Source organism: Atractosteus spatula, chromosome 23 (assembly GCF_055471065.1).
Source record: "Atractosteus spatula isolate fAtrSpa1 chromosome 23, fAtrSpa1.hap1, whole genome shotgun sequence".
NCBI classification, from domain to species: Eukaryota; Metazoa; Chordata; class Actinopteri; order Semionotiformes; family Lepisosteidae; genus Atractosteus; species Atractosteus spatula.
The window spans coordinates 2,521,271-2,539,928 of record NC_142728.1 but is presented as its reverse complement, the minus strand read 5'-3'; the positions used below and the strand labels follow the sequence as shown (position 1 = coordinate 2,539,928).

The window sequence follows — 18,658 nt, the reverse complement described above, 5'->3', positions numbered from 1 at the left end:
CCCTGAACTACATCCATAATCTATTAATCTATAATAATAATAATCCTATAATAATCTATTATCCTAGTGAATAATGAGATATTCTTACATTAATAATATGTTGTAAATGTATTAACACTTACCTTATTCTTCATTTACAAAGCCTGCTTTTGCAACCCACTTGTCTGACCCCCAGTTCCCTGATATTAATGACTTGATCTGATGCAACTGCTCACTCAATTGGTCTGTAGTGGACCATTGTTTCCAAGTCTTCACTTACTGGCATTTATAAATTGCCTATAAAACTTATGGACTGCAGTCCTCCAGGATAAGAACTGAACATCATTGCACAAGTTCTTTAGGATCTAAAGCAGGGATGGGGGTAACTCTTGAGGACCACAATCTCGCGGGTTTTACTGGTAGTTTTCAACCTACTTAGATACTTCGAAAACTGACTGTGGGTCTTTTCAATATACTGACCTCCCCATCTATTCTATTGCTACTCTTTAAGTGACAATCAGAAGCAGTGTAGCTGAGAGTTCATTTGGAACACAAGGCAGCTCCTTCTTTCTCAGTAAAAGCAGTTTCCCACCTTGCCAATGGAATCTAGCTCCTGATACGTCTGTGCTTGGGCTATGATTAAGAGTAATGAACATCAGTGGACCTGAGGCCCCTTGAGTACTTAAGCTGTTCATCCCTGCTATAAATTGTTAAGGCCAGAGATGCTTACTTTTTTGGTGGCATTAGAATTTTCTAATAGAAAGTAGATATGGATATATACTGTATATATAAGAGATTAATACAAAGCTTCAATGCCATATTTACAGTATTGTGTCTGTTTCACTTGTAGTTTTGAATTATGAACAAGTAATAGGTTTATTCCCTGCTGAAAAGAGAAGAAAGAAAACACAACGTTTCAGCCATGGAGCCTTCTTCAGGTGTGAGCCCAACAGGTGGTTTTCCTTAGGAGTGTAGATGAAGTCCTTTGGTTGGATACAGCACTTCATGCAGTCAGGGAGAGCATGAGGGGAATGTTTGTTCATTTTGCCTTGAGCACAGGGGGCACAGGGAACATATACTGTATACAATATAGAGGCCATACAGAACAGGGCTGCTATTACACTTAGACCTGTTTCTCATTGATGTCAGAAAAGTGTTATAAAAGAAGAAACAGACAGTCAGGTACAAAGATATTTAGATATATAGATACTTTATTATTAAATATATTTTTTTTCATTTCCCCATATCTATCTCGATATACACATTTGACGTATTTATATACAATTGGTTCCACCTGTATCGGTGCACTTCACACAATAGAAAGTTGGTTTGAAAACTGGAGTGAATACAGAGAGAACATGCAAACTCCACGTGGACAGCAACCCAAATCTGGGAGGCTGCCCACAATCTTTCATCCATCCATCCAGTCGTTTTCTAACCACTGTATTCAATACAAGATCACTGGGGAGTCAGAGCCTATCCCAGCAAGCAACAGGTGCAAGGCAGGATACAGCCTGGATAGGATGCCAGTCCATTGCAGGGCAGATACAAGACACAAACACACACTCACACCAGAACCAATTTTCCCAGAAGCCAATAAACCTACCAGTATGTATTTGGACTGTGGTAAGACACCGGACCAGTTGGAGGAAACACACACAAACATACAAACTCCTCACAGACAGCACCCCAGGTCCATTTGAGTGATACTCTTTTAGAAAGAAAATGATCAACTCTAGAATTTTCTTTCTAAATTATCTAGCATATATATCTGTTATATATCAAATATTATCTATCATTAAGAGCCAATACACAAACACACTTGACACATAAAGTGATAGATGGAGAATATTGGTTCCTGGCTTTTTTTAAATCAGTCCAATATGCCTTTGGATGTTGGAGAAATTTTCCTTGAGGGACAGTAAGTTGCACTGAAGTGCAAACTACTGTTGCCTTTCTCCCTTCTTGACCTGAAGATACATCAACATAATTTAAATCAGTGTTCACTTACACAGCAGTCAACTCTACTCTGATGTTCTGGTACCAGACACTGTTCTTACACGGAACTTACACAAAATCGTTCAGACTTTCAGAAATTAGTCTTTCCACAAATGGTAAATTAGCACATTCAAATCTACAGAAACAGATCGATGACCGAAGAAAACTAATTTTTAACATCTGGAGGAGTTATTTAAACTCGTAAGAGAAAACAATGCATTATGAACTCAGTAGCTGTCACATGAGTGTGAAATCCAATCAGAATCTCCCATCCCAGATGCACGGCTCAAATATATAAATATAAAAAGGCATGCGGTTAACTGAGTGTCTGACTCCTGCTTAACAGCATAATTGGTCTCATTATTATTATTATTATTATTATTATTATTTAATCAGATCAGCTCTTTTTTATTCCCAATTATAGCGAGATTGACCAAACACAAGAATTTAGGAAGGCTTACCTGAGAATGTCATTTGATGCGACTTTTTCAATCTGCAGTCCGTTGAAACGAGAAGACGAAAATCAAAGTAAGTAATTGCTAATTACTGTTTGGACTTCATGAATATTTTTTTCCCCTCTTCCAGTACGTTTACAAAACTAAACAACTTCAAAAGCTATCAACGTCTGAGTAAAACACGTCACATTAAATTTAAATTTAGACGTCGAATTTTATATGGTAATATTATATGCATTTATCTTAAGGTAATTGGTGGTTGAAAACGGTCAGTTGACGTCAAGCATTGTTTTAAACGAAGTCATTTGAGTGTATAAACACTTAGCGTTAGTATAGCAAGTGTTTGAGTAGTATTGAGATATACTGCCTTTACGGACGTCGGTTCAAGGATAAACTCGGTTGAAGAAGCTAATTTATACCTTTTGTAATCCTTAGAGGAAAGTAGGCATTAAGAGAATACATCGAGGCTACGTTTAAATATTCAACGGTTTACCTACGTTTTTACAAGATAGATTTACAACTAGACGTTTTGTGAAAGGCAACGCAATTTTAATCACATATTGTACAGATATTTTCACCAAAACGTCTAAATTATTGAAGAACTGGCCTCCGCGCGTTGAAGTTACAAGAGCCTGTGTAAACTACTTTTTATCGACATACAGATAAGGCAAATATAGTTAGCATTTAGTCTTTTTAGAAGAATATTGCCTAAATGCATATGTCTGGTTTAAATACTATTAACAATATCATTCTATAGCTATTCTATACCTAATCATTCTAATTTTTTTCGATCTTGTTATTCAAAAGACGCTTGCCTGTGTGGTAGACAGGATTACGTTTATTGCCCTGTAAACCTTCTGAATGCAAATCATTCTACATGTTGGTAGAAAATATGAATAAACTGCCATTTGCTGTCAGCATCTTTTGCTCGCAAATGAAAACTTCAATGCACTAAAAAAATCGAATATTAGGCAAAAAGATTCCAGCTTTCAAACATAACATTGATAATGCCATGATGCATTGCCTTATTGTGTAACAATTCTCAAATATCGTGTAAAAAGTTTAAAAATTATCAAAACTGTACCAGGACATTTTGAGGAATTTGAAAAAATCTTCATGTATGAGGCTAACGGTAGTATAAACGTGTTAAAAAACTGTTCAGGACAGGAGATTGTACCTTGTTTATTGTTTCTGTAAATCTGTTCAAATTATTGTATTTCCAAAAGCAATATTTACGACGGCTTTTTTCTTCTCCATTGTACAGGAAAAAAAGGTAGTGCAATTAGTAAACATTCTGTATTTTGTTTATTGATTGCAAATGTTGTTAGCCTGCTTATGTTATGATAACTAGTATTATCAATATGTTGCCATTTTTGTACTGGTTATTTTTAAGGGAAGTACGCCATTGCGTATTTTACTGTTTAGAAATTGTTTAACTTTACTGCAATATGTAATGGTTACAATACAAAGATATTTTAAAATAGTTACTTCAACACAATAATGTTTTGGAAAGCAACGGAAATGAAGCGCGATTTAAAAGACGGTTCTTCATTAAATTACAGCAGCAATAATAAAGCTAAATGTTACCTTTGACGGATTTAATTTGAACACTTCAGCCAATCTGTGATTTTTTTGTAGCTTAATCAAGTTACGCAATAAACATCAACCGCCGTGTAAATGCAGGCATACAGGGCAGACGAAAACGTTATGTTGAAAATGCATTATTCATTATTAAAAACTATTTATGAAAATAAATTAAAATATAAAATATATTTTTCGTGGCGAATTCGGGTTCAAGAGAGCTAAAGTGAGAACAAGTCTGTAGAAAGCTGTTTTTTACGTGCGGTTTTTTTTACGATGTTTTTTGCACTGTGGTCGTGATGTCACCGCCCAATTAATACTGTCGAGGTGAAAACTAGGCCTGGGAAATGTGCTGCATCTAGTTTATTTCGTTTTGCAGAGCTCAACGAAGCAACAATTTGAGTGTCCTCGCTTCGTTTCCGCTGTAACTGTGTTCGAGAAGATACTTTTGTTAGCTCTCCGCGGAACATTCCTGAAAATGTTACGGCTAAGCTCAAGAGTTTGTTTCTTTTCATTTGCTCTCTCAAACATACCTTTCTGTGTACTCGTCTGATTAAAAAAAATTGCACCAGGCCTACGACGAACCTACAGTCTGCCTTCTTCGATAATACCAACTGCAACACTGAGACGTTCTCAATTTACTACCATGTATTGCATCTTAAGCCATAAGAACATTTAATATTAATACTTTTTTTTCAACACGTAAGTATGAGGTGTTTCGACCTTTGTGAAGCGAAACGTTACTTGTATGCCATTGAAACGGTAAAACGTAGAGTTTCTTTGAAAACTGTATGACAACCAAAAGAACATTTTATATTATTAGAAATATATAATATATAATAGACAGTACGAGTCTGGATTCCTCAAAATCCAGATTGATCATGTTCCGTTGATAGACTTTGTCCACGGTTGACAATGATGAAAAATATAAACTTTTAAGGAAACTATGCAGTCAGTGAAAACTTAGACTGCGTGCTACGTTAAAAAAAATCCAAATTACACAGCACAAAGGGTGTTCGTCTAGAACAGCAGGTATTAGTGATCTGGGCAGTAGCAGAGGGTGACGTGTATACTGCAGATGTAAAGTACAGTATACAGCTGAGCACAGAAACAGGATACGCAACTGCCTATCAAAAACGGCATTTTCAGATATTTGCTGTTTAATTTTTATACTGTTATCACTTTTTTTTTCTCAAGTGCACTGAAATTTCACGAATCATTTTAAATGCTCCAGTTTATGATCATTTGCAAGCAGTCCCGAAGTCAGAAAGATGTGTATAAATATATCAATTACTTACGTATTCTTTTCTTTTAAAGCCTATTAGACATTTTTTTATTTAAATATAAATTGCGACGTTGAGCTGTTTATAATTAGGATCAGAGATGTTCCTGCTATGAATATATCTTTTTCTGACTTCACCGAAAAAAATGAAATACTGAAAGGAAAACTCACCTGTTTCTTCTTGAGTTTAAAGGTAGACTAAACGTGCCTCCTTTTGGTTTGATCACCGTAAAACACAATTACAGCGAGGGCAATGTACAAACGGTATCAGTACTTCTCAAATGCCTTTTTTGATTTAACAAATTTATTTAGGTACGTGAAGATCATTGCAAGGCATTTAATTATATTTAATATTAGTATAACAATGAATCGTTTAATAAACTATAAGGAATCCCCTAAGATAAGCTACACTGTAAGCGTTTCCAACGGTTTGGTTTTTGAGAGATAATCGACTATTTCCGTGTCCAGTCATATATTCATGTCGGCAGAACTCCGTCATTTAATTTTATAGCAGTTTGGTGTAAACTATATGTTGTCCTCGCTGTACACGATAACAATGTCTAAAACCGGGGCTGCACGTTTTAATATAAATTGTGCTCATGTTTGAAATATTTTTTGTGGATGCCAATTTAAAATGTAGTCTGTAAAGAAATGCACACATGATTTTTAAACATGGAATCAAGCCTTTTAATTTTCTTCCATAATTTAACGGCAGTATCAAAAGAATGCTGTGCTGCATTTGCTGACCTGAGCATACAAACCTGTTCGCTGTTGAAACCTAACCAGTTGCAGTATAATAATAATAATAATAATAATAATAATAATAATAATAATAATAATACCTTTCAAATCCGATGTTAGGTACTTCGGAAGATAGGTATTGAGTGTGATTTACTCAGTTCGATCTACTATCCCATTGCAGTTTGATAGAACCGTGCAAAGTGATATTTCTAAGCACACGGATTCTATCCTGTCATGTTTTGATGTGATGAAAAGCGATTTAAGCAACAGGAATAAATCGACTGGGCTCCCTCGGTGCTTTCTCCCCACCACTGGAGACACAAGGCTAAGCGAGAAGGTTGAGCGGCCGCCCCTTGAGCCGGGGATTGGCTCTCTGCGATTTTGATACGACACATAGCGGACCTGGAAGGGCTGCTGCGCGATCCGTAGGAGGCGAGACCCGTCGGTCGCCCGTATGTCTCCCAATGGGATCTGTGAAATGTGTAAATAGGAAGCGATGTGCCGTCGGTTTGCACGGCTGGAGGCTCTTCGTCTTGTACTTGCAATCTTATTCTAATTGAGTGGTCCTGGGAAATTAGAGAGGCGCCGGTTTTTCAGTGTCTTAGTGCGAGTTTTTGTCAATTACCGGTCTTAATGCAAATTGGGGACGATTACAACAATTTAAACCAGGATAAGACTCTCGGAAACAACGAAGGTGAGGGGCTAGTTATTATTATTATTATTATTATTATTATTATTATTATTATTATTATTATGATGGTTGTTGTTTGTCCGTTCCTCCAATTTAATTTATTTTCTGTTTCCCAGAAAGTAGGCATACTCTAGTTTATGAACCGTTTGATAGCAAAACTGTTATGACCTGTACAGTTGTTATCTAGTAAAAAAAATGAATATTCGGTGTTTTAAAAATGCATGTTCAAACTATGAATTACTATTATATATATATACAGAATATACTGTACGTATTAATAGCTGTGTATGTGTTGTAAAATCGTATTGTAACGTTACGCGTTTAATTCTTTACCTTTTCGTTAATATTATTTGTAGTGAGTGGCATATTTCGTGTGAGCTTTTGTTAAACAAAACAAAGACATTTATAACGTGTATATAAAGTGATTTCGAGGTGTTACTTAAAGCGCAATGTTTCGCTTGCAGCATTAATCATGAACTTTGAATAATTCCGATTTTGCCTTGCCCATCACAATATTAACGTAGAAAATATTCTTGCCTAACTAAATGTACAACTAAAAGTAACGAAATTTGTCAAATGGAAACAGAACGCATGATCCTATTTTTGTTACTGCGAAAGTATGTGAATGTATCAAATACATCCAATTTAATATTTGCGATTTTCTGTGGATTTAAAAGTAATGCTACCAAGATTGTTTTTTTTTTCCAGCCACCAATGGTGTAAGTTTCGTTTAGCATCTATACTTTAAAAAAAAAACCTATACGTGTTTTTTTAACAGAAACTGGACGTTTCATTTTTTTTTTAAGGGCAGTCTTAAAATCGCCAGGAAGGTCGTAAACCTGCGGAGACGATGGCAACTGTTTATTTAACGTTTTCGTTATTGATTTTTAAAGGAGGGTGTCAGCATCGAGTGGGTTGGACAGCTCTTTAAACAAACACGTGGCTCGTCTGTCAACTGGCGTGAGGATAAATATACCCTTGATCGTATACGCCGAGCTCATACACCGGAGATCCGCAACGGCCCATGCCTTGGCTCTCAAAAGATTTTCGCGTCCAGCGTTTCTGACGGCCGGCTACATTCATTGTGCTTTCTCTCGTTTGTATAGGTGTTCAGTTTAAGGTGATGGACTACTCGTATGACGACGATTTGGAAGAACTGTGCCCGGTGTGTGGCGATAAGGTTTCTGGATATCACTACGGACTGCTGACATGTGAAAGTTGCAAGGTATTGGATATGTTATTTTCCAAAGAAACAAACTTGTGTAATTCCGTTTAATGTTCACGTTAAAAAAAAACATTGTAGGCGTAGCTCATAACTATAGGCTTGTATTTAATTTTGAAACTTGGCATGTCTAATAAAACCTTTTTTTTTCTCTTCAGGGTTTCTTCAAGCGAACAGTACAGAACAATAAACGGTACACTTGCGCAGAAAACCAGGACTGTAAAATTGACAAAACGCAACGAAAAAGATGCCCGTTTTGTCGGTTTCAAAAATGTCTGACTGTCGGAATGAGATTAGAAGGTAAAGACCACTAGCATTTGTATAATCCGTGTAATCCGTTGTTATTTTGCCTCGAAATATTTATATTTATTTAAGAAAGGCGATAAACAAATTATTTAATTTTAAAGGCTATTTGTTAGATAATTAGTGCTGCATGAAATATCTAAAATTGGATTATGTTGAGTTCGGGTTCAAATATTAAAAAAAAAACCCGTCAAATGCATGTTGACACCTGTATGGTTCTGTTATGGACAAAATGTTAAGAGAACCCGTACCCTCCTTTAGTTTGTAAGGAAATACGCGCATATTAACACTTCTGTTTTCACGGTCTTTATTTAGGCAAAAGTGGGATTATAATTTTAAAAAAAAAAACTTGAGGAATTGCATGCAGAGTCTTTTGAGGAAATACAAATTATTGGACTCAAATATTTTTTCTGTTTTAGAGATGGAGAGTAGGCATGGTATAAAATAATACCTAAGAATACGTGCCTCTCGGCAACATTCAATTGTGCCTGAATCTGTTTTTTGGTTAAATTAGTAAACGACATTAATGGTTTTATTCTAAATATGCTTTATACTCTTATTCTAAGCGCATCCTTTTAAACGTGTTTTTTTTTATTTCTGTTGATCTCGGCACATAATTTCGACGGTTTAGAAATGAGTACAGTTTCAAAGTAAAAAATAAAGTCGAAAAAACAATTATTTTGTATTTCTCAAAAAACGAATGTCTTTATAAATATGGTTTAGCGGGGATGATTAAAGTCCGAGTTACAGCTCTCCCTGATTTGATGCAACTTCTGAGTTCACGTCAACGATCCAACGGGAATAAAACAAAATGTGTGGTTTCCTCTCAGAGATGTAGAAAAGCACCTGTTTCCTCACAGAAATGACACATTCTTGACTGCTTGTATAGCTCTGGCAATGGGATTATGTTCCTTCTAATCGACCAATACGGTGGAAAAACAAATGTTTTCCCATTAAAGAATAACTAATTATACGCATTTAAATTAAAAAAAAATCAGTAAAAAGTGACAAGAAAAAAAGTTAAGCTCCCTTGCTCATATCCTCTCCTAAATTGGAGTTAAAGCCAAAGGAGTTCACCCCGGAGATAAAGACATAGGCCTTGAGGGCAGGAATGAATTACAGCAAACTCATTTTAATGCAGAGGTCTCCTTAAATGGAGGAAGCAAGTTTTCCCAAATATGTATGTATAAATCTACCCGATTCTGAGGGAATAATGCAATTCTCAAGCTATTGTGAAACCATGGATGTGTGCTTTACTTATGAAACTATCCTTAAATTACGTGCCATGTTTATTTAATCTGAAGTTTGTTGTAAGCTTTTATCACCTATCCACTGCCATTCTGTCAGTTCTAAACAGACTACTACATAATAGCATCCTGCTAGGAAAATCTGATTCTTGGACATCAACAAAAAGTTCAGTGTCTACTCTGTGTGTATTTCTGCATACTTAATAACGTAATAACTGTAACTGTTTGCTAATAGTGCTAATATGATCATTGTTGAATTGAAACAAGCAATGTTCTGTGACTCAGATTCCCATCAGCGTACAATCCAACAATGGCAGATCATAAGCATTTTAATGCCAGTGAGTGATTTTGTTTATTGAAGCAAGCATTATCTGGAGCAAGAAATCAGTGATCCGGATTTTTAGCCACTGCAAATTTCCAGCAAGCTCAAAAGATAAGGTGCATTAGAAATATGATCATATTGAGATGCTATTCAAATGTACGCTATGAGGCCTCTAAAAAACAGTTCAATGTAAAAGGTATGATCGATGTGCACTGATATTTTAAATTTCTGTTTTCAGCGGCTTAGTGTATTTCCCATGCAAATAGCTCGTTCATATGTTTTTTGGGGAGGATTCAAGTATATCTTCTTTAATTTTGAACTTACGTTCTCATTGTCCAAAACAGAAGCCGCTTCTGTCGTTCACATGTGAACGGCGCTTCGCCTCGAAACCTATGATGTGCTCTTCTCTTTCCTCTGGCCAGCCGTCCGCGCAGACCGCATGCGAGGGGGAAGAAATAAGTTCGGGCCGATGTACAAGCGGGACAGGGCGCTGAAGCAGCAGAAGAAGGCTTTGATACGGGCCAACGGCTTCAAGTTGGAGGCGACCCCGCCTCTCGTCTCCCCGGTGCAGAGTGACTACACTCTTTCAGGCGGCCTACACGGGCTTCATTCCGTCTCGAAGAGCATGCCCCCTCCGACTCCAGCCTCAATAACCCCCTCAGACTATGATCAAGTCCCCTATGGACCCCCAGCAATCGGCGTGGCCATGCAGAATCACGTCCCCCTGCCAGGCTACCAGTATGTGTCCTTCCCGAACCGTGCCATTAAGTCAGAGTACCCCGACCACTACACCAGCTCTCCAGAGTCCCTGTCTGGCTACCCTTACCCAGATGCCTACCAGACCAGCTCCCCTCCCAGTGTCCCCCAGCTGATCGTGGAGTTTCTCCGCTGCGACCCAGACGAACTCCAGGTCCAGAACAAGATCCTGGCTTACCTGCAGCAGGAGCAGGCCAGCCGCGGCAAGCTGGAGAAGCTCAGCACCTTTGGCCTTATGTGCAGAATGGCAGACCAGACGCTCTTCTCCATTGTCGAGTGGGCAAGGAGCTGCATTTTCTTCAAGGAGCTCAAGGTAGGGAAGCACCTGGATAGGCAGCCATTAGCCTTTTTACGTTGGTGTACCTCATAGACCGGAAGGGTTTCTGCTTTTTCGTTAAAAGATCTGACCACGGATTTGCAATTCATAATATTCATAAAAGTTGCTGATACGTGGTCTTTCGGCATTGACACCTTCAACCGTGCAATCATGTTAGTTATAGTTATGGTTTTCTGTCACGCACTATGAATTTGCTTCGGAGGTATTTTTTTGCACATCCAACTTTTAAAAATAAGACTTTGCTGAATATGGATTTACATACAACAGTTTCAGCTGTTGTTATAGGGTAGTTTCAGACCATAGTCAGCATAGCATTACAATATCAAGAACCCATAATGGATTTTTAATGATCCGACTACGAATGTGCTCTCTGCTTTCTATGGTTTTATTATAGCTGCTGTACTATATACCTGCGGAAAAATAACCATAACCATAAAAATAACCAGTAACTTATTACTAAATTAATTACAGTGGTGTGTGGTAACATGGCATGGATGTCTCTGGGTTTGTAAGCAGTGAGTTGTGTGTTCAAGTCCCTGCTGCAGACTCCGTTGTTGTACCTTGAGTGCGGTACTTTTCTCCAGTTGCTCCAGTCCTCCCAGTTGTATAAATGGGGACCGGCATTGCTGGGGGCTGGCCATGTGACAGACTGGTGTCCCGTCCTGGGGGGAGTCATGTGATTCTCTGATCGCTTCACGCGAAACCAGGATAAACTCTGGCTGAATTAGCTTCAGATGGACTTACCTACCTACTTAAAATGATGTACATTGGGGAAAAGCACTACAAATTTATTCATATGTTAGAATACAGAGCCTTACTATAGTGGTTTTCCTGAAGTTGTAGTATGTAGTATAGTACTGTATGTAGTAGTGAAGTATGGAGTATATGCAGTGTACTATGGCTTTTTTTCCTAGGAAGAGTATAGATCGTTGTACAACCTAAATTTTCATCATGGACAGATAAGGTTTTGAAAATTCAAATCCTCCAGAAGGAAAAGGCTAATAGTGAACGCAGACTATCAGCAAAATGGAACAGCTCATAGAAATGCTTGCAAGCAGTGTGACAATTCTGATGTCTGAAGCCATGGAAGAAGTTCTTTGCTACAGGGGATATATGCGTATTTTTTCTCTATTCCTTTGGGAATAATTCCAAATACTTCAAAGCTGAAAAAAGACTGATCACACATGCTAAAACAGGTTTATAATCCGGCACCAGTTTTATTGGCTTCTTTAAAACAGGCATATTGGCCACATGGGTCAACTATGATGGTACACTGTGACAGGAACCTTCTGATGCTGTGTATCTCAATTTTAACCTGTTCTGTATAATATGTAGAAATGGTTTTGTTTACTTATGAGTAACAGCTTAACAGAGCCCTCTTCTTTCACCTGGAATACGGTTTAAGATTTCATCTACTTCTAAAAGCTGTATAGGAAGTTGTATGCAGGAAGCAATTTTAAAACAGGGATCAAGTTACCCAAGAACTATTATAGAGAAAATAATAGTTTAAGGCAGGGCCATATTAATTTGGGATACACTGACCAATCAAATTGGGCAGGTTGGGTATGATTAAATTTTAGTTGATTTATTGAAAACGTTCTAAAGTAATATAGGATATAGTGCCAATCTCAGCTGGGAGCTGGAGCCTATCCCAGCAAGCAATGGGAACAAGGCAGGGTACACCCTGGACAGGACACCAGTCCTTCAAAAGGCACACACAGACACAGACATACACACACCAGGGCCAGTTGTCCTGGAAACTCGTTAACCTACCAATATGGAGCACCTAGAGGAAACCCATACAAACTCCACACAGACAGCACCCCCAGATCCAGAACTGAACCCAGAGTCCCAAGGCTGCAGTGATAACCACCGTGTTATTGACTTACAACACATTCTTTGCTTATCTTCTGTCAATATAAAAAGACCTGTAACTGGATGATTTAAAAACTGAGAAATAGCATGCAATTTAACACCAATAACCGTGCATTTTAAGAAGCAGCAATGGGATTTCAGTTAGAATGGCCACATTACCAAAATGCCACCCAGGTCTTTAAACAGAGTTTAACATTGTTTATTTGAACAAGATGCAATGTGGACAATATGGAATCCCCTGACCTTCATAAATCAAATCCATGGTGCAGGTTATGTAATCATTAACACGGTAAACTCTGTGTAGTGCAGAAAAAAAAAGATTGTCTTTGTTTGTTGTAATCCAAATTATTGTATGTTAAGAAAAATAAATAATGATTTATTTTGTATGACAGTATAAGTGCATATTCTGGAGCACATCTAGGAAATTAGACTGGTGGTATTTTCTCTGTATGAGATAAGGTTAGTGACATTGGAAATTATACTTCCAATGTCAATAAGCAGCCACACAATGGCATGCGATTATAATAAGTAGTTTTATTGCAATGGTACATCGCTTTTACTCGTTACTCATTATGAATTAGTGTTATATTCAACACCCTTACAAACAGGATAAAGAGGACAGGTTTATGCAAGTGGTCCTCATCTCTACAGAGAGGACAGGGGGCACACAGTTGGCACCTATTTCCTATTCATATCTTTTTAAGCTCCCACGCCAGCACTCACAAAACAGGAGCGCCACTGAGATGACACAATAACCTAGTCTATCTCCTTGTGGGTAATGATTTAAGATTCATCAATGTCAGGAGCAAGGTGCTGAGGAAAATATAACTAGCAGTGTGAACCGTAGTGTCAAGTGAAAGATATAATTGAAAGATGCCACACTGAGGAATTATTGCCAAGGAAAATTCTATCTTCAGCCTTTGGAAGGGAAAATCAATACTGTCATATAGGTGCATATTAGTGGTGGCCAGAGCAAAAAAGGTCAGAGCCGTATTTCTGAGTTCTTTGTGAGGAGAGTCCAAAGCTGTTACTCTGAACGATCCTCTCAACAAAAACTGCTTGATCTTTTTTGCCAGATGAACTGAGGTTAACCCTGCAGTTCCTGAAAGTAATTTCATGTGTAGTAATTATTGTATTATATAGTAATTATCTATACATTTATATACTGGAAATTAGAAATATTTTAATGCTCAGGAATTTTTTGATACGATACACAGTCATGTGTTTTTTAGAGATCCATTTATTTGTTCTTTTTGTTATTGTTGAATAGCATGTAAATTAAAACTTAGGTAGTCCACAGTGGTGCTCTGTCTAATGACCAAAACCTTAGCTCATTTCAGGATCACCAAATGACAACCAAATGCACCCTGATTTTGTTGTCTAAAAGTCCATGAGTTGCTTGAGTAACATTGATTCCATTACCTGCAAATTCTTCTTCATTGAGTAGAATGATGCTCTCATTATTAGCTTTATTAATTACAGCTTTATTATTAATACTAAGGCAGAAGGCAAATTCTCACCTTAATTGAAAAAGTAGCTTGGGAAATCACAATTACTCAAAAGAGGTTGGGTAAAAAGAAGAAGCCTTTTGTTTTTCCAGCCAAATTAAGATGTTGTTTCAAATACTTTAAATAGTGTGGGAGGGAAATATCACACTTAAGTACCTGGCATTATTCTGTTAAATTGATGCTATTTTCCATCAAATGCAGTAGTGCAGTAGGTTAGTATTGAGAAATGCACAGTACTGATAACGTAAAAAGTTCCAAAATGAGTGTTTGCTGTAGTGACTAGATTATACTTAATATAGACGTTCCCCAGAACCGCACAAATCTGTTCTTTAGGCAAAGGCCACATAAACCTCATAAAAATATTACAAAATATCTAAGTACAAAGTTGAGTGTAGCACTGACTTATTTATGTCATGATCTTCAGAAGTGAATCACTAGATTCATACTTCTCATGCAGAGCTTTGCAGACAAATACACAGATGATAAAATAACAAATGATAGTGCCAGATGTCATTTCGGACGCAGAATCATAAAGGTTAACGATTATGTTGTTTTTTCTTTCTCTTACTTCTGTACTTTTAAATATAAGCCCGCATGGTCAACTGTAATTAAAATTAACAGCCCACGAGAATTTAGAGTATACTGATTGCTAATGCCAGAATTTGTTATGCTATAGTGTAGCAGTTGACAGAAATGCACTTTCATCCATATGAATATATTTAGAAGCATGATCTGCATCTGTGATATTCCACCAATCATCAGCTAGATATTTTGGCAGTTGCTTTTAAATGTTTTTTACATTCTGTTTTATTTATTTGTTTGCATGGCAGATGGTTTATCCAGCTGTAGCTTCAATGTCATTTCCAGTAATTCATTTATGTAATTTTACCTTATTGTACCCATAAAGTTGTTCCTTAAGCTTACATTTAATGTCAGATTTCCTTATTGTTTATTTGCCCTGAATAAGGACGTCTGCAAAACAAATACATTCTACATAATAGTAATACGAATACTTTTGTATGTTTTATATAGCATTATCATAACTCTTTTAATGTCATCATTTTCAGGTTTTACTCTTGATATTTTACCTTCTCTTTGGCTTTTAACTTTGAAAATTGTCAGATATCTTAATATACAATCATGGCTAAGGCTACATTTCCCATAGCAGGGTTAGAACCTTCTTGATAAAATGCATGACATTAAACATGGCAAAAACCCTGCAGCCAATAGGGGTTTTCTCATGAGCGTTGTCAAGACAGAGAATTATAGCATGGCTTGGCACAATTTTCTTTCCTAAAATAAAAACACTTGAGCCTAAACTAGGGTCAGAGGAAACTGACACATGCAAAGTTCTTTTCATACGCAATATGTGTGCCTTGCAGTCAAGTGATACCAGTGTTCTGGGTTAATTTTGGGAGCCCAGCTCATTTGTTGTTTGTGCAAAAATCAGATAATTTAGACAATGGGATGATTGTTCACAAGATAAGGGTTTGAAAAGTATAGGCTCATGTTTAAAGGCAAAAAGCCCTGTGTCATTTGCTTTATTGTTTACGCGATTGAAAATCTGTAACGTTTTTCTAGCAGTATTGTGATTTTATGCATTCAGTTGGCCTTGTTTATTGCTTTTTCTTTACTGACTGCAAAACTTATACACGTAAGACATGCTTCCTTCCTCCCTTTATGCTTGGCTTATGTTGATCAGGCTTTACGGTACCTGTTTGTCAAATTAATGATAACCCTTCTATTAATAAAATAGACCCTCCACTTGTGTATGGCAGGTCAACAATACACTGACAAAAATCAAAAATAGTCTTGCCCTCTGCATATTGCCTGTCAGTTGAACATTTAGATTGAATTTGGTAGCCAGGATTACTCCATAATAAATCACGATTTATTATGGAATGGAATAGTATACCCTGCATGTCCTTTTTAGTATTTTCTGCCCGCTGCATTTTGCTTTAATTAACTGAAGAAACAATTGTAAAATTATACCTACATTCTCATTTACCATGGTATTGCAGCAACTGTAAACATGACAACATTATCAACTACTGCATAGCACCTGTACTTATAGAAGACACAAGGTGATTCAGGTTCAACCGTAAATGCTTAGGCGAATTGTTGTTACCCATAAATATTGTAGGCCTATGACGAAACTAGTTAATTGCATTCTCTGTGTAGATGATAACATCTCAGGAACAGATGAAAAAACAACAGTACAAAACTACTTTATAAACCTCAGTAAACTATATCACTTGAAAGGGTAGGAAATGTGAAATTAAGACTCTACTTTTCAAAATGTTTTGCTTGACCCCTTTGCTTGATTTTCTTGCCAATATTTCTGTGAACCATGTATAGAACTGTAAGTAATTCTGTGACAGATCTAATATTTTTGCAAAAATAACGGACAAATCTATTGTAGGATTTATGCAAGATTTTCAAGTGAAACTAGGATGAAACTAGCCCAAACTACGCTAAGTGGATTTTTGGTATTCATCATGATGAGTTTTCTGTTCTGTACCACATTACTTTCCTCAATTTTAAAGCTTAGTTCAATGTTCATGTCTAATTTTCCTTAGCCGTTTAGACACTTGCTAAGTTATTCTACGATAAAAGGATTCACTGTTATTCAATAGCAAATCATCACTGAATATTGCTGGTGATCATGATCGATGTGTCAAACAAGCAGAAATGTTACAATTCAAAAATTAAAATCTTCCCTGAAACAATTCAAATTTCAAAATAGTGTCTGTTTCGTCCTCTTCAGCTTTCTCTTTGTGTCTCCCTTGTAATGAGACATTTTGTAAAAGGGAAGTCTTATCCACAACCCTGGTTGTGAAAGCCAAGGGAAAATCATATTTGTCTGTGCCAAACTGTTAATGTACAGCTGGAGTGGACTTTGTATATACTGTATGTGCAAACAAAAGAGTTGCATTAAATTTTCATTTATGGCAAACAAAATTGATTTCTTTATCAAAGTAAGAAGAAATAAATTGTGCAATTACAAAAAAGACTTCCAGTATAGAAATATTACGTCTCTGTTTCTGGAAAGATCCCTAGCGATTCTTCACAGCAATAATGAAACTTAAAACTCATCTATTGAGAGAAAACAAAGACAGATGTACTTGCCAGGAAAGATTCCCCTTACATTTTTTTGTCCAGTAATTGCATTCCATCATACAGATAAGACTAAAATGTGAGCCTTCTCTGTAGTGCTCAAGTATTGTATTTTTACTGAATGTGGAAAAACAAATACTGGCAATGAGAAATTGCCTTGTAGATTATGTGTTATAAATTTCAGTGCTCTGATACAAGTAAAAGTGTATTTCTGTGTATAAATCAATTTGCAGTGAATGGCTTAGTTGATGAATTAAGAGGCCCAAGTATTCAGTTCTCTTCTGTGTTTGCTGAACGCTTAAAGGTGATTTTTTTTTTCATCCTAATACTTTACGAACCAGTCGGCTACATTTTTTTGTAGCATAATTTATCTATTATACAACAAACAACATGTTTAATACAGTATACTGCACCCCGAGTATATGAAAGTGGTTCTGTTTAAGAATGAGGGAACAGTGAGAGTTGGTTATTGAACTCATTGTGCTTGTTTGATCATTAAGAGCTTAATACAGTGTTGTCCCTTTGTATTGTTTGGTAAAGTGTTAATAAGCATCACCGTAACAATTCATTATTGTAGGTAGAATTTCTGTTGGTCTTTTTTCCATGAGCCTCTTAACATCAAGCAACAGCATATATTAGGCCTTTTGCACGGAGCCACATACCGATACTCCAGTACGTGTAGGAGCAGTAAATAATCAAGTGACCATTTTCAGGTTTCTCATGAATGCAGTCAGTTTAAGTCTCATGTTTTCTTTATTTGATAATTTGTCATTTCAAAATGTGTTTTATTGTTTTGGCAATACTCTAATTGTAATATCTTAACCTGTGATGTATTTATGCACTCTGCTTTTATGGTAATAAAATGTAACCAACTAGGGCACTAGGTCATGTTATAAATGGGCTCCATGGATAAATGCACCTGCCCTGTTATAAAACCAATAAATTAAAATAATTTCATGCTAACGTGCAGTGAGTCTATGACAGCACTGGGAATTGAACAAAGTGACATGCTAACAAGACTTTTTCCTTTTCTAAACTGGATACTAGCCTAGTTTGCTGCAGAAAGTATATTATAGTTGAAGCAAATGCTAAATCACATTAGCCACATCTTAAATGTTCATGCGTGCATTTCCTGACTGTAGACATGATTAATAATTGTAATAAATGCATTCAATTGTAATAAATTTTTTATTTGAATTTCAGTACCTGTAACACACCTGTTTCCTAAAGCACTGGATAGCTTA

The 18,658-nt window shown here is 36.6% G+C and overlaps 1 protein-coding gene across 2 annotated transcripts in view; it reads left to right on the top strand.

Annotated features, from left to right (window-relative positions):
* The first annotated feature begins 2,444 nt into the window (after window positions 1-2,444).
* Window positions 2,445-18,658, top strand: part of LOC148816054 (nuclear receptor subfamily 5 group A member 2-like) — a 44,208-nt gene continuing 27,994 nt past the window's right edge. Inside the window, exons 1-4 of one of the 2 annotated variants that reach the window (XM_088940586.1) lie at window positions 2,445-2,505; window positions 7,834-7,952; window positions 8,108-8,249; window positions 10,244-10,890. In XM_088940586.1, the coding sequence (XP_088796712.1) occupies window positions 2,445-2,505; window positions 7,834-7,952; window positions 8,108-8,249; window positions 10,244-10,890 (969 nt within the window). Of the gene's footprint in view, window positions 2,506-7,833; window positions 7,953-8,107; window positions 8,250-10,243; window positions 10,891-18,658 lie in introns of those variants that run through there. The other variant, XM_088940588.1, reaches the window with a different exon arrangement.